This window comes from Perna viridis, chromosome 5 (assembly GCF_037379345.1).
Source record: "Perna viridis isolate PV_CMFRI_1.1 ecotype Kerala chromosome 5, ASM3737934v1, whole genome shotgun sequence".
NCBI lineage: Eukaryota > Metazoa > Mollusca > Bivalvia > Mytilida > Mytilidae > Perna > Perna viridis.
The window spans coordinates 10,171,351-10,199,159 of record NC_142449.1 but is presented as its reverse complement, the minus strand read 5'-3'; the positions used below and the strand labels follow the sequence as shown (position 1 = coordinate 10,199,159).

Genomic DNA, 27,809 nt, shown 5'->3' with positions numbered 1-27,809 from the left:
AGATGGTAAAGGAAAACTATTGACCAAACTTTACGACAAACGTGATGACTTTTCATTCAAAATTGTCAACTTTTCTTTCATCTGCGGCAACATCCCTTCAGCACCGCGTATGGAGTGTTCATATCAAACTCATACGTTAAGCCAGAGCTTGCCGAAACTACGCACTTTTTGTATCGCGCTAGAACTCTAAAAAATAGGCTTCTGGAACAGGGTTATGCTGTAACAAGATTGAAGTCATCACTACGGAAGTTTCATGGTCGTCATCATGAACTTGTGGATCGTTATGGTGTATCCATCTGCACCATGAAAACTGATTTATTCAACGGGTCATAGTTTTCCTTTCCTCGTTTGTCTTCCTCGGACTTGACCTTTTATGAGCAACTCGGCGGGTGTTTCTAGAAAAGCAGAGGACGCATACCCTACCGGTGCACCTGGTCCATGCTCCCAGTTTTTAGTGGAGTCCGAGTTTCTCATTTGCTTTTGTTGCTTTGTATGTATGATTTTAGTTACTTTATGTTCTTTGTTGTGTATGTTTGTTTTCCATGTCTGGTCTTTGTGCCTGGGTTGCATTCTTTTGATTACCGCTATAGCCTTGGTTCCCTTGATTACTCTTTCGTCTTTTATTAAGCATCGTCACTTGGAGTCCTCAGCAGTCGGATCAGCCAAAAAGCTGATCTTTGAAGCCCTTTAGAACTCTTAAATAACAATAAAGAATATTCCAACATAGTCTGTTCCGATTTTTTCTTGGTCCCAGTTGTCTGTAATTCCTTCTGTTGTTTGGATTATATATGGACCGAGTTGTCAATGGGACGAGTTGTCTCGTATTTCTGTTAACGACCTGTCAACAAACATGGACGCTAAAAGCGCCGTACTATTTGTTATCATCAAATTTTTGCTATTATCACGAGCCAGTGCGCAGTATAAACCCTTTGTTAACATAACAGAATGCAAAGAAACAGCAACTCATTTTCAATATTACAATATAGCAAATTTAACCTGTACGAATTGTCTTCAAAACAAGACTGTCATGACCGTCAGTTCAGATGGTAAATATTCATGCCCGGACAGGACCACATTCATGGAAATGTTTTTTTCATATCATAACGAAGACCAGCAGTAATTACCAAAATTACTGTTGGTCGACTTCTTTCTGTACCATAGATAAACAATTTAAATATGTGTGTAATGTAGCCTTAAAAGCTTTATAACAGGCACTTGTTTCCATCTATGACCAGTTACCATATCCATGATTATATTCATACTGATAATGTAACCTGCCACAATTAAAAACCAGTGCTTATAAGTCCAAATGTGAAAACGCTTGCTAGATGAAAAGACCAAAAAAAGTAGACTTGACTCTGATGTAATATCCAAGTAAGATTAGACTATGATAAATCAGGCTGTCAGAAACAGACTTCATTCTATATGAATGTTTAATAACATTTTAATTCATTTTAATTTTAACTATTAAAAACTATTTTTAACTGAAAGTTAATCTTTATTTTGTCAAAATCTGTGAAATATAAACTTTTTTGCAATTTCAATAAAATTTTGGCGATTTACATGTAAGATACATGTACACGTATCTACGTGAAATGTACTATAGTCTGAACTACATTTTTTGTGATCATACTGATGTCAGATGTTTTCACACTTGATGTTTCTTTTATGCTTCATGAGAAAAATATACGGTTGAACAAAATGGTCAATGAAACATTTTACTAGTAGAGGACCAGGGAGTAATGATCCATTGGTGCAAAGGTGCATCACAATCTTTTCAGTTATGATCCAGAAATCAACACCAGACCCATTTTTTGTATATTCTGATCTGATTCCTCGAAAATGTAGCAATGACATCCTAGAATTTTCAATCTGAAACAGTTTAATATACAATATGAAGACACTTTTTGTCATTTTATATAAATCATTGAAATTTGAAAGAAATAACACAAATGTGACTTATCTCTAAAAATCATGATATGAATCAGATTGTCAGCTAAAAATCGTGATGTGTCAGATTGTGACTGAGTGGAATCCTTACGCCTCTATAATACATGTTGATCTTCTTGATTACCTATTTTATTGTCATTTTAATGGAAAAACAACTTCAAATTAGCAAGATTATTGTGTTTCTATTCTTATAGAAAAACACAATGTGAACTCACTGTCAGAATTTGAACACAAATGTAAAAACAACAGTAGAAAATCTTTTTGCAGATGTTATTTGTATTCTGTATCAGAATATTATTTTAATGTAAAGAAAGTCATTGTGATAAATTTGGTAATTTTAATCCTAGAATAACTTGCCTGAACACCTGGTCATAGTTACAACATTAAATTGTGACTTGTTTCTGCAGGAGATCATGCTTTGTTAATTTGACTGCTTCAAAACATCAACTCTTAAAACTGGCAACCAATATTAGTTTGTTTCAAATTATTGTTACTATGTTAATGTGTGCAGAACTTCTGAAGTATTTATGAATCAAATATTATGTAGATGTTTATATATATAGCTTTCTTAACTTGAGGTAAGCATTACTAAGTTGACATGTTGTGCAGAATTTCAGTTTCAAAGGCTCTTGAAGCCTTTGCTGTTGACATCAATGAAAGAATTTTTACTTTGTTAATATTATGGTAAATTAAGTAGGATTTTATGTAATTTTTTGTCTGATTGCGAACTTACAATACTTTTTTATCCATTTCTATTATAGGATTGAATTGTGAATGCAGGCCTGGATATCGTTATAACATAGACTTTGGTGGTGGAGCAGTCAATTGTACAAAGTGTGCTGATAATGAGGTTAGTTTTATTCAAAATGTAATAGTATACCTCTACTTGTATTGTTCAATGATTCAAAACTCGTTTTTGAAAACACAAGCACTGTAGTAATATATAATAATCATTCAAACATTTTAAAAGGTTTAAAGAAAGCTTTGAAAATAGAAAGTTAACCTCGTTAAGTTGAAGGGATCATGCAATAATGCTCAAGTCATCCGAGATTCAAGTAATCTGAGGTCGAGGATGAACTGAAAAAACTAGTAGTTTGGTTAATGATTTACATCATTTGTTTTGCATGTACATGTACTTCATAATGTCATGCATTTCATATGGGAGGATATTTTTTTTTTGTATGTTGTATATCATGTTTGAAATATTGAACGGCACCGAGTCCTTTTAATTTTTTCTACATCGAAAACATACTTCATAACATGCTGCTTTGTTTGACTCACAATCAGGAGTATCGTCAAACTGTGTGCTCTACATTATTACGATAAAATTTCAAATTCACTAGCCAAATGAATGTAGTTGTAGAAATACACTTACTATCGTCTGTTTGATGTTTCATTAAAATGTCAAATACCATTACAATTGTCTGTATTTAAAAAAAAAATTATCAAAATATCAAAATATCCGATGTCACTGTTAGTGTAAATTCTGATGTGTAATTAATAGAATTTGTTTCTTTTCACTATATGCGCAATTTTAAATTATTTACCAGTCCACATAAAGTTCAGACACTGCTAATGGTAAAGTGATTCATGGTTAAGAGGAACCCACCAAACAAATGATGCTTTTTCAGTCTACATATGTTGTACTTTCACATAATCATAATCATTTCTCCATTCAGATCAGCACTTTTTAGAAAATCATACATTCATCTCCCACTGAAATCAACCAAAAAATTGAACCAAATGAAGAAAGATAACTCTCTGAGTGCCAATTTCATTTACAATCTATATAAATTTTATCTCAAAAGTGCAACACCCACATGAAAAACTATCACTGTTATGTGGTCTGTAACTGATTCTGAATAAGATATTAAACTGAATTCGGTGGGTTTTCGACATGCATGGATCACCTCCTGTATGATTTTTATAAAGACTGCTACTTAAATACACAAATCAAGCCATAAAGAGTGTCCACAAATTAATTTTAAAAGCCATGCTAATCGTTGTTAAAACACACTTCGATTGTGGTTTGTAATAAAGCAATCACTGTTCCGACTAATTATTTGACTTCGAGACATCAGGGTTAATTAACCTTGAAGTCTTATCAAGGGGACTGATTGATTACCTAAAATTGTATTGGAGTAAGGGGAGTTTTGCTGGGACTTTGTAATTAGTTTGAATTATCTGAGTAGACAAATTCAAGTTCGACACATCGAGGTTTGACTGTAATACGTCATTAAATGGTATACATTTTGTTATTGAAAAACTTGAAGTGCAATATACAGCATTACAAGTCTTCAAATTTAGTTTACTGAGTAAGAATAAAGATGTCAACATTTTGAACTTGATTTGTTACAAATAAATATATAAAAAAATTAATTAAATTGAATATTTTAGGTGCGATCTGAGGATGGATGGAGTTGTATAGTCTGCCCACTTGGAATTGACACTACAACTGGTTGGTGTAATAGTTGTAACAATCCAAGCACAACTACCCCAGGTATGATCAGTACTTGAATATGTTTTTTTAATTATTTGCAGGTCCATGTCAAAATCAAACTTACTCAGTAATACAAGTGGTACTTCATTTTTAGATTTTAAAAAATTAGGATTGTGTGGAAATTACTGATGAATTTTTGAAACATATTTTTTCTATTGTAAGTGAAAAGAACAACTCAGGAAAAAACTTATACTAGCTTAATCAAACAGCTTTCTTTATATTTCATACCAACATGGATCAAATTCATAAATGTAACTTTTTTCAGTTGAAAGAGAATTGAATGGAGCACCTGTTAACCCTAGAGTATGTAGAGCTTGTCAGCCATTAACCTGGCTGAATTCTAATGGAAACAGGTATAATATCTACCAACCTTAGAGTATGTAGATTCAATCTTGGAATTTGCTATCAACAAGAGATTTGTTGTGGACATGCCTTTCTGCAGATAGTTAGTTTACCAATGGACATGCTTTTCAGCAGATAGTTGGTTTACCAATGGGAACTGATTGTGCCTATCTGTTTGCTGATCCATTCCTTCACTCTTATTAAGCAGACTTCATATAGATCTGGTTGAAAACAAAATGGCACTTGGCCTAGGCCCTTTAATTTCAGTTTCCTTTGTACAAATGACATATAATTTTTTTATGCAAGGTAATGAATTTTTACAAAGCATCTATCCGGAAGAACTTAAGATAAAGGACATGCAGACATTTCAAGATCTGACTCATGTTTACTTACTATTACAGATGGAAGGAGGAAGACTCAAAATTTAATTACAAATATGTTATGTCAGGAAATTTTGTTTTTATTTCTGTATAAACTTCTCAGAATAATGCAGTGTTATAATCCTGTAATAATGTATTTATTTGTATACTTGGTAGAATTGATATTATTTGTAATTAACTGTGTTTCTTTTTGTAGATGTGTACGATGTACCGACTTCCTGAAAACTTCCAGTAGCTGTACCTGCAGTAATACACAATTGGTATTTGAATCAATATAAATAATAATAATAATAATATAACAGGGGTGATTTTTTTCCGCTTTTTAGCAGAATTTTGCTATTTCAAATCCAGATTATACTGATATGATTTTTTTTTAACTGCATATTTACTTCCGATTTTGCCATTTTCCATTTTGTTTGTTGACCTCACAAAATTATCCCTGATATAAAATATAATAAAATAATAATTTAAATTATTACAATGTATTGTACTAGAAAACCTGTCCATAGAGTGTTTGTTACCAAGAAACTGCTTGTGAATATAGGCTGTCAACGGCAGTTGTTTAAAAGATCTGCAATTGTTCTCAAAATTGTAATTTTAATCCTGATATTTTAGATTCCTTATGTAATATAATAAGATTAGGTATGATGTGTATGTCAAAGAGAAAAACCCTGCCAGGATTAAAATGTCAGCCCAAGGCCACCGATTGGTCATCAGTGAACAAGGAAATCCTCATACCTCAGGGCAGCCTGCAAATGCTCCAAAATATCATTAAACACATGTACTGCAATAGAGTTGCCCCTATATACTAAAGTAACATAAAAAAAAACTTAAGGTGAAAATGAAACAAGACGTACAGAAGCCAGTAATTCCTGACCTAAGACAGGTGCAAAAAATTTGGCGGGGTTAAAGTACTTTTGCCTGATTACAATCCTTCCTCTTTAAAATCTGGCCACTGTGGATAAAATAATACACAATTAAACACACACACACTCGACATGGATTAATGCTCTATTACCCTTGTCTGATTTTGGTTAGATACTGTTTTTTTACACACACGCTCAACATGGATTTTTGTAAGATACTGTTTTACACACACACACTCAACATGGATTAATCCTCTATCACCCATGTCTGACTTAGAAAACTGTTTTACCCATACAATTTCAAAGTTTCTGGCATTAAATTCTGTAATTTATCTATATAACATTGAAGGGCTGGTTGGATTTGAAAATTATTAAAATATCATACTAGGAAATGAATTTTAAGGCTCAGTTATAAATTTATTTAGAATGCAATATAATGAAAGTTGTTTTTAATTTGTAGGTAGGTGGTTTGTGTTTCCCAGACATAAGCAATGAACTGCCAGACAATGTAATTACAACAGTTCCACTAACGGTTAGTATAAAACCTTATCTATATAATGGCTCTATTTTGTAAATTTATAAGAGGATGCCTTTCTGTATTTCAGGCATGATAGAAGAAACACATAATAAAAACTCTTATTCATACCTTAGGGTTCCTGGGTCTAAGAGTAATCAAGGGAACAAAGATTCTAGCGAAAATCAAAATAAGGTAATCCAGTTGACGAAGACCAGACAGGAAAAACAGACATGCACAACAAAGAACATAAAATAACCAAAATAGTATGTACAAAGCATAGTTTAAATCCCAAGTCAAACAGGACACTTTTTGAACTTAAAACAGATAATGATAAAATTATTACTGACATAAGTACTGGCCAATGCATTTTAATGAATTTCTTTGCTTCTTGTGTTGACAAAATCAGAGAGGAAATAAATCACACCCCTGGCAATTTTGAAAATCTTCATAACTTTTTGAAAGAGAAAATCAGTACTCATGAACAATTTACAATACCACCAGTGAAACTTGATGAAATCTATAATGCATAGCACAGATAGATACAAGTAAGTCCTCTGGTAGTGATAATATTAGTCCAAAAATCTTAAAAGTATTTGCACCTCATTTTGCAACTCCTCTTACATATGTTTTTAATAGAATGATTGATACTGGTTTATACCCACAGTCACTGAAAAATGCAAAAGTGACTCCTATCTTCAAAGCTGGTGAAAGGACATCAGCTAATAATTGCAGGCCAATATCAGTCTTGCATACTCTATCTAAACTCTTAGAAAGGCATGTATCTGATCACATTTACAAGTTTTTGGATTACTTTCTGTTGATTACATGCTTTTGATTACATTCTTTTGATTACCGTGATAATCTTTGTTCTCTTGATTACTCTTTATTTAAATTTGAACTGTTGCATCCTTTACAGTCTGTGTTCCAACCAAACAATTCCTGTCCTGTCAAAAATCGGCACTTATAAATATTACTGATCAATGGTTACAAGAGATAGTAGTATTAACCTAGCTGTATTCGTAGATTTTAAAAAGGCCTTTGATGTATTGGATCATGATATAATATGTAGAAAACTTGAAGTGTATCAATTTCGTGACAAGTCTGTAAATTTCCTAAGTGGAAGTACTCAACAAGTAACATTCACAATGCCTTATCTGAGAAAAGACACATACAGTGTTCCACATGGTTCAGTTCTTGGGCCTCTGCTGTTTGTATAATTCATCAAAGACTTACCCCTATGTGTTAATAGATGTAAAACTGACTTATATGCAGATGATACTACTTTGCATTTATCAGGGAGAAATATCAATGACTTGCAGAGAGAAATGCAAAATGAGTTATTTAATATAGAAAAGTGGTGTAAGAAGTATAAAATGTACATTAATACAAACAAAACTTAACTTGTATTAATTGGGACAAGACAAAGATTGTTATCACAAACTTGTCAATCAGAACTGACAGTTTTATCAGAAATTATAAAAAAGTCATTGTGCTAGACATTACTTGGTGTAAAAATTTACAATTGTCTGACATTGAGAGAACAAATAGACATGATATATAAAAAATGTCTTCTAGAGTTTATTTACTGTCAAAAATTAAGTACTTTTTTAGTATAAAAGTGAGGACAACTTTTCGTAATGGTTTTAATATACTACCTCTGATAGATTATTGTTGTATTGTATTGGGTGGATGTAATAATGAGAATCTGAATAGAATACTAAAACTACAGAAGAGAGCAGCTTGATTGATACTAGATGCCGATCATATGTGACTCTCTACCCCATTATTCAGACAACTCGGTATTATGAATGTTGACCATATGATTGAATATCATAAATATTTGCTTTATAAGCATAAAATAGATAAAGGTCTGCTCCAAAATATTTTACAGATAAGTTCAATTATGCTTCTACAAATCACATTGACTTAAGTGAAAGTAAAAAAAACACAAAAAGTTAGTATTCTCAAACCCCATAATTAAATTTTACAGAAAAGCTTTTGAATATTTCGGTTCAATTTTATGGATAGAATTACCCAGTACATTATGTAATATTTCAAAGACAAATTGCTTTAAACATAAAATCAAGCTGTATTTGAGTAGCAAGTGATCTGTGTATTAAAGCATACAGCTGTGTCTATTTTATAGTAATAATACATATTTGTATTAGTTACTTTTGTTTTGTTTGTTTGTTTTCTTGTAATATTTTGTCATGTTTGTAAACCGACTTAAGTGTATATAATTTCTGTCTCCATTTGTGTTGCATGAGGGTCTCGGGGAAGATTAGTTCTTGTAAACTAACCATGTTACCCTCTCAAATTAAAGTCTATTATTATTATTATTATAAAAGTAAATGAGCAATTCCGAGATGACTTTTGACCTAAATCTATATTTCAAGGAGTGAGGAAAATTGATAAATTGAAATGACATCAACAGTTTGAGATGTAGATAGGTACTTCTAAATTAAAGTTAGACGCCCACTAGTGGAAAAAACACACTATAATTCTAAAATCTAGAATCAGTTGGTTTTATACCCAGTAACTGGGATAGCATTATATCTTGTTGAGTGGTATAAATATTAAATGAACTGCTTTTTCTGTGTTACAGGATGGTTTTGCCGCTCAAAAGTCCCAGTATCTTGAAACTCATCTGAAGGCATCTTACATGATGTGTATTGAAGCAGTAAGTGTCAATGGTGTATTAAGCTCCCTTTCTGTTGTTTCAAAATATGGGAGGAATTTTGCAGTTTTCATACTATAACTCAATAGTGGATGCACTTTTTTTCATGAAACTTTGGTGTATTGTTTTGTTTAATTGATATGAGCTTACTGAAAGCATAAACAGATTATTTACACATGTAAACAATACTCATACACTTTTGGAGTAAATTACAAATATAATTTTAAAGTACACATTCTCAGCTTTATTTTGGCTACTATTGATCAACATACACACATATTATATTAATACAATGCACAGATCTAGGTTCATTGTGTTTTTGCTTCTATATATGGTGGTGGCCATTTGATTATTTTTGAGTTGTGGTACTTTATTAAGAAAAAGTGGAATTTACCATATACGTGCAATGAATTGAAAATGCTACCAGCAATTTTCATGAACCTTTGTTGAATAATTTATTTCTAATAGTGTAAGCTCTCTTGATTTTTGTATATTTCAGATTTTATGTTTTGAGTAACGAGACTTAATTCGTACAAATATTGGACAATTCCCCATTTTTTTAACTCAAAATGCCATGGCATCATGAAATGTTTATTTCTTTTGATCTAGGCTTGTGATTGTTATTTAATATAGCATACAGAAACAAGCTTCTGAGATTTATTCCACTTTGTCCTTCCATCTGTTTGTCTGTTCATGTTATCTTTTGAAGTCTTACTTCAAGTATTTAAATTGTTTGACCACTTCCATTCTGTGTTAAAATTGATAGCTGTATCAAGTTTTCATTTTGGATCCCTATATGCCTCATTTATTCAGGGTTTGACCTCTGCAGGTGTATCTAGCTACATTCTGCAAAGCATTTTATTATATACTGAATATTTTTTTGTCAAAATTGCAACTTTGCAAGTTCAGCTTCTATATCATACCAAGGGCCACTTGCCCTTTGAGTGATGTAGGTTGAGGGTTGATACAGTATGTGATGCAGATTTTTACATGTCTTGTGCACTATATTATGTTTCAAATATACTTCAACAGTGTTCTAGCTAGGATTTGAAAATAGAGGGGAGCAGGGAAGAGGGCACTTTAACGTGTAGCATGTTTTTTTTTCAACAAAAAAGGGACATTGATTTTGTATGTTTGTGTTAAGTCACTAATTTGTATTCTTATTGCTTACCTGCCAACTTTCGAAAATGAAGGTCACGTCATAATTTGCTAACTGAGTAAATTTGACTGCATGATTAATTTATACATGACACCATTGTTGTATTGAAAGACCTTTCTCAGACGACCAAGTGCTTTTAGAAATTTATCACATATATATAGAGGTGATTGAGCTGAAAATGTATTACTGTTGCCTTCAGACCCCAATGAAGGAGTTAGGAAATCAATTTTAATTTGATCAATTGATGTGTGAACAAGAATTGTCATTACTCTTGTAGTGGGGTAACAAATCGATAACGGCAGGTGATTCTTTATATTTATGACATACTATGAGGAGAAATGTTGCATGAAATGTTACAAATATTCAATATTGCTCCAATTAGGTATCAAAATCTTAAGTAAGTAAAAGAAATATTATTTCCTATAACTATTGCAATTACAACTTATGGAAAATGTCCTTTACAGTAGAAGATATAGAAAATTTATAAAATATTGAAATTATAAGGGAGGTAACTGACATCTTGAATAAACAAACATGTGCAACATGCAATTGTTTACACCGGTAGTTCTACAAAATTTAGACCTGTTAACTTAAAAATATTTGTAAAATTAGTTGTGCAGTAGAAATTAATCATTAACCAATGATTGGCTGTCCATAAAATTGTTATAAATCCAATCAGGATTCATTTTCTAATTGTCAATCATTATTGGATAACCCTAGTCAGCTGATTGATAACCGATAATTACCTGAGGTTTACCTGAGGGTTAATTACAACAAGATGTAATTAATGAAGGTGACACTTCTCAATTGGCTTGGGGTAATTTATTAACAAAAGTGGAAATCTTAAAGGGCCATTCAGATAATTGTAAATGGGCACTAAAGGGGTTCTCAATAGGGGCAGAGGGGCACAGGCGTGATAGGGAACGCCCTAGCTAGGGCACTGTTCAAGTGTGTTCCAAATAGGGGTGCGATAAAGAATATGCCTTTTTGGTCTAGGTGTGTGGTATAGGGTATGTGGTTTAGGTCAAGTTATGTGATAAAGGGTATTTGATGTGGGGTTTACAAATACACATATAATGCATATACAAAAATAAGGTATATTTTTATTATAATATGGGTGCACTATACAGTTACATTAAGGTGCACTGTTTCGAACACCAAGTTACCCCGGTCAAATTTTGTAAAACTTAAAATGAAAAGTTGAAATTTGGAGGATATATTGATTACATGTAGATAAGCATTTATACATAGACATATGTAATATATGTTATGGTAAACAGGTGTAATTTAAAGGAAGAATGGTATCCGGAATGTTTCAGTCCCTTGCCGTATTAGGTTCTCTCCTCAGCATTAGATGGCTGATTTTCAAAATACCTTATTTTGCACGCACTTTTGGATCTAAAATTGTGAGAGAATGAATCGAAAAGGGTCTTATTATTTTTACCCTTTTTCCACCTACTCCATGCATGCTTTCATCCTTTGATAGTGTCTAAGTGCCTGATATTTTATAAAACATAGTATTGGCTGTCACTTTTGGAAAGGCACCCCTGATTTGTACTAAAACTCAGTAATATTTTTTTCAGTATGTTACCATGGCTACTGGATTTTATGACAATCACTAAATTACTTATAAATGACTTGAACCTCCACATACCAAGGACTTCAAAAATATGCACTTTTTTTGACTAAACAATAGAAATTTCTGTACAGACTGCCTCAAAACAGCTTTAGTTCAACAAAATGAGACCAAATTTTCAGAAATTACCTAACTGTATTGTACTACCTATATGATATATTGTATTACAGCTTTAATTAGTTTCTTTTGTGACTATTATATCTAGCAACAATTCCAACCACCTTGTTTGTAGTTTTTAAATTATATTACATGTACTATTATATAGTCTTAACAAATAATTGGTAAAAATATAACCATGTTAACTTTATAGGGTACATAGAAATATTGTTTTGTTATAGTACCACAATACAACTGCCTGCCAGACTCTCGGTAACATGTGTGCTCTGACCTTCTTTGAGTATGATTCTACAATACCTAAAACATCAGCATGTAACTTGTATAAAAATATCATTAGAGACAACATCAACTTATGGTGAGTTTAATAGAATTCATAAGTGCATACCATAGACTGTAATTGTGAAAAATTTTGTTTGGTTTGATACAAAGGTAGAACCATTATTTATAGAGGTTTTGATACAAAGGTTCTACCTAGAGTACCAATTTGAATGGTTTACGTAAGTAGACAACAAACTCAATACTGAACATTTTACATTAGAACTGTAATTCTTTGATGCAATTAACAAATTTCAAAATCCACAAACTATCCAATTTTTTCAATCTGTATAGAAAATGATACCAACAAATAAAAATACTTCCACTGTATTATAATTATAACCCATTGTAATATATAATGATACATTTGTTATAACTGAAAGGCCCAGTTTCATAAATAAGATCTCAAATCCATCTTCTACTCATATTTTGACCAATCAGGTTGGTTTAACTTGAATATTTTATGAAAAACTCTAGGATATGAAGAAAATCTCTTTTTGAGGATTTTGATGAAACCCAGGCCAGAATTTATAGTACAATTTATATTATTTTTGCCACTAGATATATAAGTATAAGCCTATCTATTATTTTATAGGAAAACATATCTGCCAGATTTATATTTTACTACTAATGGTGTTGATGCCCAGGATGGTGATAGAGTATTGGATGATGAGTTTATAACAACTACCTATACATTTGAACCTAAGATGTACCTCAATTTTCTAGCAGCTCGTTACTCATTGGATGGCAAATTCTTAGGCATATCATCTGTTCTGGGAGGTTTGATACAACTTTGTTCTGATACAACCACTCGACTCAACGCTGCATATGTCTTTGGGACCTATTACTCACATTCAGTAAGATTTTATTAAGTCCTTTACAAAAAATTTATATTTTTTTCTTTTCATTTTTATTACACTTACAAATATTTGAAGTGATATGACTTTTTATTCACATATGTAATGAAATATGTCATTTTCTTCTGTTTACATATTAATCATATGTTATCAATAAGCAGTTGGTCCATGCTGCCAGTTTTTATTGGAGTCTGAGTTGCTCATTCATGCTTTTGTTGCTTTATGTTCATTTTGTGTGTGTCTGTTTTCCATGTCTAGTCTTTGTCCCTGGATTGCATTCTTTTATTTACCGCTATAACCTTGGTTTGGTTCCCTTGATTATTCTTTAAAATCATGTCTCTTACAACAAAATGGGCCTTTCATAATGTCCATGTGTGAACAGGCTAGAATCAAGATCCTTAATGGATTTTAAAAAACACAACATAAAATTTACTTAGTCCTTAAGAAATCTAGAGCCATTTTGATTTCCAAGGTTAGTCAAGGTCACAAGATGGAATTTTGATATCTCTCTTTGCGTTATCCTTTTTTTATTTCTGATATGTAATACAAATGGTTTAAATTTATTTTTCAGTGTACTATACCAGCCATTGACCTTTGGGACCAGACCAAATACAAGCCAGAATTTTATGATTTATGTATCCTTTTATGCATGTTTTTGTTATAAGGCTTTCACGTATGTTCTGTGTAATGTTCAAGTGTTCAGATTTTCTGGTCATTTCCACTTTAAATACATTTTGATCTTTTCACCAAGAATTACATCAGACACCTTAATTGTTTAAGAAGGCTTTAATAAGCCATCCTGTTTGACTAAATTTGAAATTTTCATTTCTACAAATTAAACATGGAACAGTGCCAATTTTAGAGGTAGTAATAAACTTATTCCAGCATTCTATTCTTGCAGGGGCAGAGGTATCTGAGACCTGACAAATTAATTTTACATGACCTAATTATTTTGTGTTTTTGTGTTTCAATATTTTTATTGGTTGTTTATGCAGATTTATGTAAACTGAACAAAAGTTTGATTTCCTATCAATCCTGTAATGCTCTTTATGCAAATATTTTAATGACATAAGTTTCCTTGACCACAGTAAGACCTGGATTTTGAACGTGATGGTGGACGGCAGATTTTTCCAATACCAATTAGGCTGCATGATTACCAATACAATCGACAACCTGTCAATCAAGGTATTTAGGACTGAATAACAAGGGTTGATTATCGGGATTTACTGAATTATTTGATGTAGTAGTTATATTAGAAACTGATGAAATCAGATTGGCTAACCAGAAAGGTAATAACAAAAAGTAGAATGGACTGTTGTTAGATCCTACGTGAAGTGACTGAATGGAAAATTGGATAAATCCTTGCCTGCATTGTTCATTAAAATATCAGATATCATTTACCATTTTGGAGTTACAAGGGATCAAAGGGGCCACACCCTAACTTTTTTTTATATTTGGTCAGATTTCAAATTTTTTTTATTGAATTACTTATGAAAATCCCTGTCTGGGTCTTTGAATCAGATTTCAGGCTGCTTTTACTGTTTTCAAGATATAAGGGGTCAAAGTTGCTTAAAGAGGGCTTTAATAAGCCATCCTGTTTGAGTTCTACAACTGTTGCTATCAGGTTGTTTTGTATGACCTATTCAAAAATAAGAAGCATTCCTTAAATAAATCGGACTGCAATTTTACCAGGATTGTCTACAATCTAATGATAATTCACTTGATTTCAGTAATTTGAAACTAGAACATATTCAGCCATGACATATCACACTTATTTTGATACGAGGTATATTCTTTTTATTGTCTGATGAAAGTTTATTTGTGTACAAAATGTTGTTAATGTAGTCTAAAACTCTGAACTAAGCATCTATTCCTCATACATTGAATTTTAATATTTACATTTTGTAGAGGATGATACTAAAAACTGGCATTTAATGAAAAGATTTTTCTTAGTTGACAATGTTGCTACTACAGGTTGGTATTGGTTAATACATTTACTAGTGTCTCAGTTATGATGAGAATAATTTTTAAACTGTTGAGGTTCAGATATTTAAAATATATAGTGAACATGCCTAAATGGAACCCATTTTCAACTTTTCAGTTGGTTAAGTTTAGACAGGTGTTTAGTTAAAACAGGTGTTTGGTTTAAACATGTGTTTGGTTTACCAAGGTTCAAAGTACTTTTAAATTGATATAAATGACTTATGAAAGTGTCTGGTTTAGATAGGTGTTCAGATTTTTAGGGTTTGGTTTAGACAAGATTTACTATAAATGAGAGTCTCTTATGGACAATGTGAACAATTTCATTTTAGTTAATTTAGAATAGATCTTTATTTCTAATTTATATTTTTAAACAAAAAAAAAATGGGTTACTCAAGTTATGATTTTTACAGTTCATGATAAAAATCTAGCTTTATTTGTATTTATAGAGAAACAAGACAAGTACCGATAGACACTATGTCCTTAATGTATTTTATTGTTTTGAAGCACTCTATAAATAACTTCTTCAAAAAACATTTTCACCATCTCTTACCCAAAACCCCCTTTTTATATCCTAAGAATTAACATTGTTGGAAATTTCTTATTAAATTTGTCTGACTTGAAAGCTTATTGACCAATGAGGTCAACTAAAAAGAATGTCTTGGTTCTTGGGACCTCCCTAATATCTTTTAAGGGTGCCTCAAAACCATTTTTATTGTCATATCAAATCTGATAAAAACAGAAATTTATGTCTTTCATCATTTTTTTCTGGCAATGAAGAATATGGAAAGCACTCCCTGACTTTAAATAGAATGACCTAAACCAGATGGAGGCCATTATAACTTTATGGCAGCATTTCTCTATGGCAAGTGAAAATTATGTAAAGGCAAAAAAATTGGAACTAATTTGAAAACTCATAGGAATGGTACTACATGTTGCAAGTTGATTATGAAGGTGAAGTTGGAATTGAAACTTTTAATCAAAGTATTTTTTATATTTCAAATACATGTTGTAGGAGCAGCTACAGGATCTTTACCAGAATATGTCCGATATGTTAAGTCTGTTAATATAAATATCCAGTTGATAGAGGGTACAACGACAGGTCAGATCTTTCCTCCATACCTCACCATAGAGTATGGATCAGTTTCACTCACTGATGCTCAGGGGGGTGGAAGTATCTCAGTAAGTAGAAAAATTGATCTCCATACTACATACTCTATACTGAGCCATAGATCTGTTTTAGTCACTGATGCTCAGGCGGCCACACATCACATTTCACTGACTGTATGGCTCAGTATCATTTACTGATATTCAGGAAGTTTCTCATTAAGTAAATGTCTGTAGAACATATTATAGGTAATATTTTATGTATGGTACTGCCTAAAAACTAGGTAGGGGTGATTCATTATATCTCAAGATAATCAATGAAACTGTTCAAATACTTGTCAGGTCCTAAAAACAACTCTACCTATGTTAATTTCCTTGGATCTGCTATATATCGTGAAATATTTTTTGACAGTTTACTGTAAAAATATTTAAATTCATGGATACATGTACCACTTTTCGTGGATTAGGGAAGAAACACTAGTTTGTGAATTGTTGAACTTTCATTTTCACTTTTTATTTTTGAGTCCAGTTTCCATGAGGCCTACTGAAGGATTTCCAATAAAAAATATGTGGGATTAAAAAATGCATGAATCACTAATCATAAGCTTCTGCCTTGTTTTAAGGCAGAGCTGTACTTAATCAAGATGTATGTTATTTTTATGTATTAAATATCAATTTATCACCAAACGATTTAATAGCTTTATAGAATGTTTAAAAGTAGTCAGATATTAAGATGCTTGCTTTAACTATGTGATGTCTGAATTTTTAATCAATAAATTTATTGAACTTAAGGAAAATATTATGCGAGAATGCTATTGTGCAACCGCTTTTTGATTTTTTGCCCCAAAATATTATGCGAGAATGCTATTTTTGCAACCGCTTTTTGATTTTTTGCCCCAAAATATTATATATAAGGAATTTACTTGAATTTCTTTTCCAGACTTCTTTTTCTGTTGACTACTCATATGTCACAACAAAATATAGAAGAGATTTCCAGATAGCTGTAGGAACTTTGTCTACACTTGGAATTATCTATGCTGGTTACAGAACATGGGTGTGGTCTAAAAGGGCAGGAAAACCAGCCATAGACTTTGGAACCATTATTAGTTTCCTGTTCTTTTCAGCTGGGTCACTAGCTAATGTCTTCTTTGTCGTAACATTTGGCATTGCATTTTATTTCCTGACTTTTTTCAAGGTAAATAAAACTGAGTTAAAAATGAAAGAAAGGATTTTAACTTTTGACTTGATTGTATTATTTGATACATACAGTGAACAAGTTTTAGTGTTTTTAGACTTGGGTTTTTGATAGTGCTTTTCTCATTATTTAATAATCATATATAAATAAGTCAAAAATCATGCATTAATTATAACATTACCATATAATTGTAAAAAAAAACAACAAAATAGGTTTATCAAGTGTGACTCTTTGGCTATGTATTACCATTTACAGTATATTGTTATTTTTTTTATGAAAATAGAGCCTATGACCCATAAGTATATATGTAACGTATTCTTTGTAATTACATTCCTTGAACTTCAGTATAACATTATTACCTTCTACTAAAATGCAGTTGGCTATCAATAGTTACAGTGGTGAATTCAATATGGAAACAATGGCCACAATCTGCTTAATTGATCACTTTTTGCAGGGTCAGAACACAGTTTTCTTATTCCACATAAAAGATCTACCAGAAAGGGAATGGCTTGCCTTGTTTGGATGTGCCTTTGCCCTGAAATGTTTGCAGATTGCTCATATGATAGTGATGCAGTGTACAGCTGATGTCTTTCTTATTGATTGGGAAAGACCAAAACATGTCAACTCTAACTCAGAGAAGAAAACTGGCAGTAATGTGTCAATATGGAGGACATACTTTGTAGCTAATGAATGGAATGAAATTCAGACCCTAAGAAAGATCAATCAAGTATTTCAGATCTTTGCTGTTGTTTTCTTCCTGAATGTTGTTGGCTTCGAAAATGTGGTTACGAAAGACCCTGATGGTAGAATAATTAAAGACAGTGATTCTTATCGAGCCCCTGACAGTACTATGTTTAGATATGCTATTGGTGCTTCAGTTTACATAGTAGTTGGTAGGTTGATACATATATATATATACCCTTGGGTAAGATTTCTGAGATTTTTCTGTCTTGCATTCTCAGCTGTGTTAGATTCTGAATAAAAAATGAATGTTATTTTTCTATGCAAATATCTTGTACTGATTATGATACATTAAAAAACATAAATTACAAATGTAATTAACTTGATCAAACTTCCAGACAATCATATAGTTGCTAAGCACCTTCCAGGCAATCAGATAGTTGCTAAGCACCTTCCAGATGATATAATTGCTAAGCATCCTTATAATAGCACAAAACTTACCTAATATGGCCTTTTTTTATGAATTATAGGTCAATGTCAAACATTTTTTTTTAATTTGTTTCATTTTTATTATTCAGCTATAGTTCAGTGGCTGTTCTTTACATTGATTTATGAGAGATTCATAGAAGATAAAGTTCGACAGTTTGTAGATTTGTGCTCCATGAGTAACATTAGTGTGTTTGTGATGGCTCATGCCCAGTTTGGTTATTACATCCATGGGAAATCTGTCCACGGTAAAGCTGATACAAATATGGGAGATATGTTTGATATGATGAAGAGAGAAGAGGTGAGTTTTATACAAAGTTTGAGTAGGATATACAAGAATTTTTGCTAGCTATATTTATTAGGGTTTGGAAAGTCAGTAATGAAGCTTGCCAAAATTAAGTTAAAATTAGTGTGAAATCTTTGATGTACATATACATGAATTATGTTTGAGTTATTTTAGCAGATCTGGCAATAGGTCATGTGAGCTATTGCTGTCACTTGGTGACCATCATTTTCGTCAACATTAATATTTCTTCTGGAACTGCTGGACAGAATTCAAAGAAACTTTGTATGATTACATCTTAGGGTATCCTGTACAAATTTTTGTTTCTGTTTTTGATCTGTCAAAAAGTATGGCAGCCTGATTACTGAACATAGAACATTGAAGTCAGATGGCAGATTTTTTGCATAATTCTTCAGAATTGTCAGGTTTAGCCATAGTCTGAATGGGTTAAAGTGTTTAGCATGATGAGATCTGTGATTTGATGGTCTAAGTTACGATGGTATGTCAATAGGGTATCCTAAAGAAAGTTGAATCCTTAATTTTTGATCCATGAAAACAACTTGGCCTCTTTTACAAAAATTAAAATGTAGTTTATCAGGCCAATTCACACTCATAAAAGCCTCTAGGTGTTTAAAATATTTTTTTTATGATCTTATTAATTAAAGTATTTTGTATGTGTTGTAGGATGATCTCTGTGGTAAACGTGGTCTACTACCAGATACAGAACAACAAACATTCTTGATGGCTTTACCAAGAAAACTCAGAATTAAGTATGAAACTGTCATGTTACCTGTAGCTTTAGAGGTAAGAACCTAGATTATAACACAGTAATTTTGTCAGAATGTCACACGAGGAGATTAGTTAGAAATAAATAAATTAGGAATAATTGAGGTCTACAGCTATGCTGTAACAGAAAATTTCTTATAATTGGTTGTACCTGAGTTTGCTGAAGTCCTTTGTAAAGCATGTACCTTTTAAAGGTAGACAATGAAAAATATGACCTCTACGTAAGTCATAGGTTGAAGGTATGGAGGGATGAATATCATTTTAGGAGTTGTGTTTACTGATGGAACATGTTGATTGTTTTGGTCATCTGAAATGGGAAAGTAATTTCCTTTTTATACAACACCGTGATATCACACTTGTATATTTGGGTTTCAATAATTGCCAAGAGATGTGTTGCACATTTCAGGCTTTCAAGTGACTTTTTGTAAAATATAAGGGCTATTTTTAGGGCCAGATTCTAAAAAAAATAAGGGCTAAATTTAGGATTTTTTTGGGCTTTTAACACAAAAACAACGGATGACTTTCTTTTTCAATTATCAGTGATTATAATACTAAAAGAAACACAATTTACTTACCTCTGGCTAAAGACAACAATATAAAAGCTATTGATCAACCCAGAAGATCATGTCAGTGGCCATCAACAGTTGTATTGAGCATTCCAGTTCGACCATTAGAAGTTGAACTAGTATGGGTCCAAAGAATGCTGTGAACTGCTAATGACCACCAAAATGTCTTCTGAGGTGTTTATTTGATCATGTTATTTATTTTCTGAAATTATACTAAGCTAGATTCCATTAATACAAACAATATAATGGGAAATTACTATTTAAAAATTTCAAAATTCGAAAAATAAGGAATTTCTCAACAAAAATAGGGCTTTTTTAGGATTCTTCTGCTTTTATTAGGAAAATTAGGGCTGCTTTTGAAAAATAAGGAAACTTAGGAAAATAAGGGCCCGCTTGAAAGTCTGACATTTTGACTGCTTGGATTTTTTTCTCAGTTATAACAAAACCTTTCTAAACTGAATTTCTTTTGAAAATTCAGACCCTCCATATGGTAATATGATTCATGGTGTAGAATAACCCATGGAACCAAGGATGCTTTTTTTGGTCTTCATATACTGTATTTTTATGTGAGAGTACTTTCTGTATTTAGATCTGTACTTTTGAGAAAACTTGAGAACACTTTAATCTCCCACATAAACCTACCAAATCAAGAACGATAACTCTTGCAAAGTGCTAATGTCATGAACAATCTATATAAATTTTATCTCAAAGGTGCAACCTGCAAATTAAAAACTAAGACTGGTTATGTGATCTATAATGGTTTCTGAACAAGAAAAAAAATAATTCAGTGGGTTTTTGACATACATGAATCACCTCCTGTCTGATTTTTATAGACTGCTACTTAAAAAGTGTCTATTTAAGTTTGTTTTTTTTTTATTATTCAGGGTTTTGGTTTATACAGGGTTTGCTGTACTTATCATTGTTATTTGGAACCCCACTTTATTAATGAAATTAATGTGATGAATTTTTCTTCCATTTCAGGGGGCTGGCGCCATAGGAGCAGCAGGCAAATCAAAAGATGCCGTGAATGCCACCAAAACTAATGCATATGGAGTCATCAATAAATTTTTAGCAGGATTTATTGATCATGTAAGGGATATAAGATCAAAGTTATTATACACTCCACTTTCAAAGTGGGTGGTATGTAATGATAGGGGGTGTCCATCCTTTTCTGTCCGCCTATCTCTTATCCGTTTCCTCTACCACAGAATAGAATTGAATGAAACTTTCACAGAATTTTTATTACATGTTCCCATGTGCACCTACTATTTTAGATTTTGATGTGAATCAGTTTAGGGTTTCACATACAAAAAATAAGACTTTGTCATTTGTGAATATGGGGACATGAAGGGACCCATCTGTTATCCCTTACTCCTCCTATACCACTGTATGGAATTGAATAAAACTTTCACAGAATCTTTATTATATAGTCATATTGTGCACCTCCTATTTAAGCTTTAGATTCAAATCAATATGGAGGTAAATCTAATGGGGGAGTAGGGGGTATCAAGTTTTTCTAGTTTATACCATGGTAACTACTCTATTTTGATTTCTTTTCTATTATTTAAATAATTTGACAGTAAAATTTGTACACCCTCTCTTGACAAAAAGCTTTATTACAAATTTTTAGATATTGTTTCAAGACTGTACAATGCACTGACTTTCTTAAACTTTAGGTGTGTTATTTTGGCTTAGAAACCTTATGAATTTGGCTTTATATGTTGAAAAAAACTCTGCCAAGACTCGTATTTTCCCATGCTTCTAATCCTTATGTACTTAAATAGCAACTGCATCAAACTCTTGTTTTTCAGTATCAGTCTAGAAATAAGAGTGTCTAAATACTGTTAAGATATTATTTCCTGACCTGATGAATAATTGAAGTGCTTTATATTCCAAACTTAATATTTTTTTCTCCGTCAATGTAACAAATGGCTAATAACTGAGTTTTAACTTAGATGAAATTTATACAACAATGGTTTTATCCAAGGCCACACAAGGCAACTGTTATTTACTGATATATATTTGTATGGGATATTTGTTTTAATTTTTTTTCAGTCATTGAAAGATATAGACTATGTTGTAAAGGACAAAACTTTACTGGAAAGTATCATGGATACAGAATTTCTTGATGCTTCAGAAAAAGGAATATTTTACAATGGTAAGATGTTATTTTACTATGAATAAAAGATTGATCTCCTTAACCTTAAAACAAGTGATTTAAGAAATATTGAGAATTGCTTTGATTCTTTGGTGTTAGACAAAGATTGACTGAAAATTTCAATATTACTGGTATTCACAATCAAATTGTTAAATCTGTTTTTTAAGTCACCACTTTTCAGCAAAAACCCTGTATCCTCGGGTCATAGTGTTCTTCCACCAATTGTAATTTCCAATAGTTTTTTTTTTATCCAGTAGATAACCTCCCCACTTTGTAATAACTCCCAGTAGCTTTTTATCCACTGGATAACCTTTAAAAGTTTGACTGTAGTTGTATACTTTATCTGTCGTGAAAAGCAGGCCATCTTATATGACCTGTTCTAAAAAACTGCCAAAATATACTTTTGTTGTTATTATACCATCTGCTTTTGAGTAGCAGGAAGTGTATTGGTAATCATGCTGTGTATATGTCTGTCCACAGTTTTTTTATTCTTGTAAAAATTATATTAACAAATGACAAACATTTTTTTTAACCTACATGGTTTTATTCTTGTATTATGCTTACAGATGATGGACATTCCTTTGATCGTTCACTGTTTTATGGAAATGAGTCAGCCCTGTTGATATTTGACACCCTGTTATTTTGTATAGTAGATTTGATTTTCCAGAATTTTGTACTGGCAGGAGTTATTACATTTGTCATCATAGAGGTATGTGTGTAAATATTAGTGAATTTTATCCAACATCTGTAATCTTTCATTGTGTTTTACTTCATACTTAACTCAAATACTTACCACTTACTTACTGTTTTTATTGACAGAAAATACTCAGAAACTAAAGAAAATCTCCATTACCTTAATTTGTATTTTTATGCCCCAACAAACAAAGTATTGAGGTACATACATTTTTTTTTGTCTCTTGTCATCTATTGTTATCACTATACAGTGCATATTTGCAGAACTTTCGGTCTGTTCATGTTTTTTTAAAGGAGCATGGCTATGGACTTAGGCATCACACATGCTCCAGTGTTTTGCCTGCATCTCTTGAAAGAAAGTTCTAGTTCAATCTTGATTTGATGGTCATTAAAGAGAATAAAGGCATTCTGGTGTAGTTTAAATATTTTCAATCTTATTACAGGAAATACAAACATCCCTGGCTTGACAGGATGCCAGTTTTTGTATTTTTGTCTGTTTTTAAGTTTGGCTAAAAATATTTTTCCAACACTGATCCATTTAATATTTTTTCCAAACTCATTTTTAATAACAATGAAATACTGCTCAAACACAATATTTTTTGCTTTTTATAATCCCCACTTGAAAAGTTGGCCCCTTGTTCAACTGTTCATCTGTTCGTTCTGATGCAGAACATAGACTTAGCTATTGGTTAGCCAGAGTGGTCTTCTAATCCTCAATTACTCTGAAACTTTGTTCTTCATCATATGAAGCCATTTTCCACTTCATTTGTTTGTAGCTGATATCAATGGGCAGAGATAGTGGAGGAAGAATGAATCTGGCAAGGAAAACATTAGTAGACAAACGTTTCTTGATATGAGGAGTAATAGTGCTGATAACACATTCCACAAGGCTGGATCTCAACAATGAGCTAGACATAGTGCCATCAGTTGTTTTGTCATGTGGTTATACTTGTATGCTAGTAAACTATTCATTACATAAATGAATTAAGGTCAAATAATTACAGGTATCTTGACAAATAAGCATCATTTGATATCATATAAAACATGTTATTGATTGTCTTTTCTGATCCTCATGGATTCATTACAGTAATTAATTAAAGAAATAAAAATAAACATCCTTTGATGTCATGCAGTAGATTATTATAATATGTTGATAGAAGTAGATTTGTTACATAAAGCTATACCATACATAGAGGTTCGGAATCAGGTTGTAAGTTGGTAATGACATAATCTATTGTATAATTACATCCTGAATATTGTGGCTGTTTTGTTTTTTTGAGTTACATTACTCTGAGCGTACTATTTCTGCTATTTTCATTTGGGGCAAAAAACACCTGCTAAAACCATTTCTTCTACAATAAATCATCTCATCATCACTTAAGCTATGAACATTGATACCAAGAGTATATTTAATTGACAGCATTTGAGAAAATAGTCAACCACAAAACTTAATATCTTAACAGCATTGGTTGATTGATAATAACTATATATGAGAATTTTAATCATTGTATCAAATTTTTTATTTAACGGTATTGAGGATTATCTATTTTCAATAATTTTCAACTTTCACTTGGAGACAGTTCTTTTTAATTTGCATGGTATATTAAATTCAACAAATATTAAACAGATTATTGAAATATAAAAAAAATTGAGAAAAAAAATCAGGTTTAGGTCTAAATTAAGCTAGCAATTCAATTTTCAGGAAAGTTTGCTGGATGAAAATATTATTTTTTTAAAATTTCCCTTTTTATCATTGTGTATCTGTGTGTAATACTCATTATAATCATGATATCACGTCATGTGTGAATGTTAATATTAGTTTTGATGGTTTATAAAGGTACTGTGAAAGTACTTTAATTTGTGGATACCAATTTTCTTGGATTAGGGAAGAAACACAAGTTCATGGATACTTGAATTGGTGGTTTTCAGTTATTACACCAATGGTAATCTCCTTTTAGTTGGTAACCAAATTTTGTGGTTTGGCCTACCCACAAAAACCACGAAAATTGGTATCCCACAAACAGTAATACTTTCACAGTATTACAATTTTGTTATAGCAAAGTGTCAGTGTGGTTATCAGAAAGAAATTTTATGAGAATTCCGTCCAATATTCAATTATGTTGTATTTTTCTATGTTTTAAACAATTCAATTTTGTTTTTGATATATTTGTTATACAATATTATTATACTTGTTAAAGTGTTTCATCAGTGATTATAAGGACATTAAGTAACAATGCAGATAAAAATTCAGACAGCCAATGGTAGAAGTTATTCAAAACCCAGTGTACAAAGAATGCTTTTTTGATCTTTATTATTCTAGATTTTTACACAACTCATTTATTTTCTACTTAAATCAACCAAATTTAGAATGATGAGTGCATATTTTATTAAGAATGTCTGATACTGTATCTCAAAAGTGGAACAACCAATTAGCAAACTAATACCAATTTTGTTGTCTGAAACTGTTTCTGAATAAGAATTAAAATTGAGTTAGATGTGTTTTTGATATGCATGAATGTGACTTGAAAAAAAGTTTCCTGTATACTACTATTTGGTTTTTATTTGAAGCATTCTTTCATGAAGACATGAGCATAGTAGTTGTCATGTTAGCATTAACTTTTTCTTCCTTATATTTACTTCTTGAGTTTTTATATGAATTTCATCATATGAAAAGAGCCAGTGATTATTGATAGTAAGACTATGTATACTGAACAGAAATGTTAAGTATTACTAAATAAAAGAGTGCCTTTAAAAATCACTTTGTTGAATTCATCTGGTTTACCGAGTTAATCACATATTTGTTTACTTTGCTTAAATTATATTTATATTTTTTGTCCTGAATGAGTAAATTATTAGTTAATATTTATGTAGAATTAATAAGGGAGATGTTGTTTCTCAAGAATTTTGAATTCTGTGAATAAAAATGTATTAATTTGTATACAAAATTTAAAATGTTTATATTCTTAGTAAATTGTTTTATGGTAATTGTGTTTTCTTTTATCTTAACTAATTAATTTTCAACCAAATTGTCCTTTCAAACAAGTTAGATTAGCATAATATTTAAACATTAGGCTACAAACATACACATGAACACATAATATACAGAGATGTCGTTTTCCGTAGACACTTGGTTTTCGTACGAAAAATTTAGTTGTTGTTGACCAATTATTATGACATTTGGATATGGTTTATTTTACCACTAATGGAAGGTTCCTAATTAATTTGGAGTTTGTGGCTACCATTTTAGAAGTAGGTGCCGAAAAAGGTAAAAATAGGTGTTTAATTAAAACCTATGTAGAATGTTTGTTTTTCTTCCGATTTTGATAATTCTTTTTTATTGTGTTTTTTATTTAATTCTGGTAAACAATTGTATCAATAGATTTGATGTGTTTTGCACTGTTTTTTGAGTTATAAGGGATCAAAAGGGGTCTCACCTCCAAAAAATTTTACTTTAACTTTTGGTCTAATTTCATTTTTTTATTTGATTCCTCATGGAAATTCCTGCCTGATTTTTTCAATCAGATTTCAGATATATCTTATGGCTTTTAAGTTATAAGTGGTCAAAGTGGCCACACCTCCAAAAAATCTGCTTATTGGTTTGGTGCTGGTTCAAACATGCGTCAACATTGGTTTATGGATGATTACTGGAAAAGTTCATACCCAATTTAAATGAAACTTTGGGATATTGTTACATTTCAGGTAAGTGAAATCCCTATTGACTTGGGGAAAATTTCGTTTAAGGTCGAGGTCACAGTGACCAAAAAACTTAGAAGTTTTTCGTGTTATCTGTTACAGAAAGTTTTAACTTGAACAATATTTAAACTTTGCACAGTGTTTAATTATATACATTTTGAAGAGGTGCACCTCCTATGATGAGAAATTTGAGTTGACAAATGTTTTCTTACATTTTTAGCATGATAAACTTAGCCATTTTTCATCACTTTATGTTGTGGAGAATACCTACTTTTACCCTATATTACTGAAACTTTGTACAGTTTGTTTTTACTTATTTGCTTTGTGTTTACTTGTGTGGTGACGCATGTTTATATTATGCCCAGTTTTCATCTATATACTTCTATAGATGAAAACTGGGCATAATATAAACAGCATTAAATATCAAGCGGACATGTCAGAGAACACACATAACTCAAATCTGGAAACAAAATGATTTAATGATATTTTTTAGATAAAAATAAAATAAAATAAAAATCCTGGTCCCAAGGGCCTGTGATTGGGGAGACCGGTTGACAACACACTTAAATTAGAATGGACATTTTGAAAAGGTAACTGTCACCATAGTAATGTATGATTACTATATATAATGTTATATATTTAAGGTCTTTCCCTACAATGGAATGACCCTTATTGTTTTTCGTATGTTTTTTCTCATCCAGCATTTACCTAAGTCCTTAATTTGGCCATCTTTTGTCTTTTTTCAAGATATGATAAAATCTGGACTATCGATAGACCTCATTCAGGGCTTTAAGAGGGTGACCCTATGATGGATTTCCTTATCTCTCTCTTCAATGACATGCCCCCCCCTCCCTTAATATGCGAA

At 31.5% G+C, this 27,809-nt stretch overlaps 1 protein-coding gene across 1 annotated transcript; it reads left to right on the top strand.

The window, feature by feature from the left end:
- The first annotated feature begins 835 nt into the window (after positions 1-835).
- On the top strand, positions 836-26,236 carry LOC148615927 (meckelin-like). The gene is made up of 21 exons (XM_088582565.1): positions 836-1,046; positions 2,712-2,800; positions 4,348-4,450; positions 4,716-4,803; positions 5,369-5,432; positions 6,499-6,570; positions 9,161-9,235; positions 12,366-12,499; positions 13,055-13,316; positions 13,888-13,951; positions 14,409-14,501; positions 15,225-15,290; positions 16,312-16,478; positions 17,344-17,598; positions 18,053-18,491; positions 18,858-19,066; positions 19,733-19,852; positions 21,382-21,489; positions 22,456-22,558; positions 23,125-23,267; positions 24,028-26,236. Exons 1-21 carry the CDS (start codon positions 851-853, stop codon positions 24,106-24,108), a joined length of 2,931 nt encoding a protein of 976 aa, XP_088438691.1. The 5' UTR covers positions 836-850; the 3' UTR covers positions 24,109-26,236.
- The last annotated feature ends 1,573 nt before the right edge of the window (positions 26,237-27,809 follow it).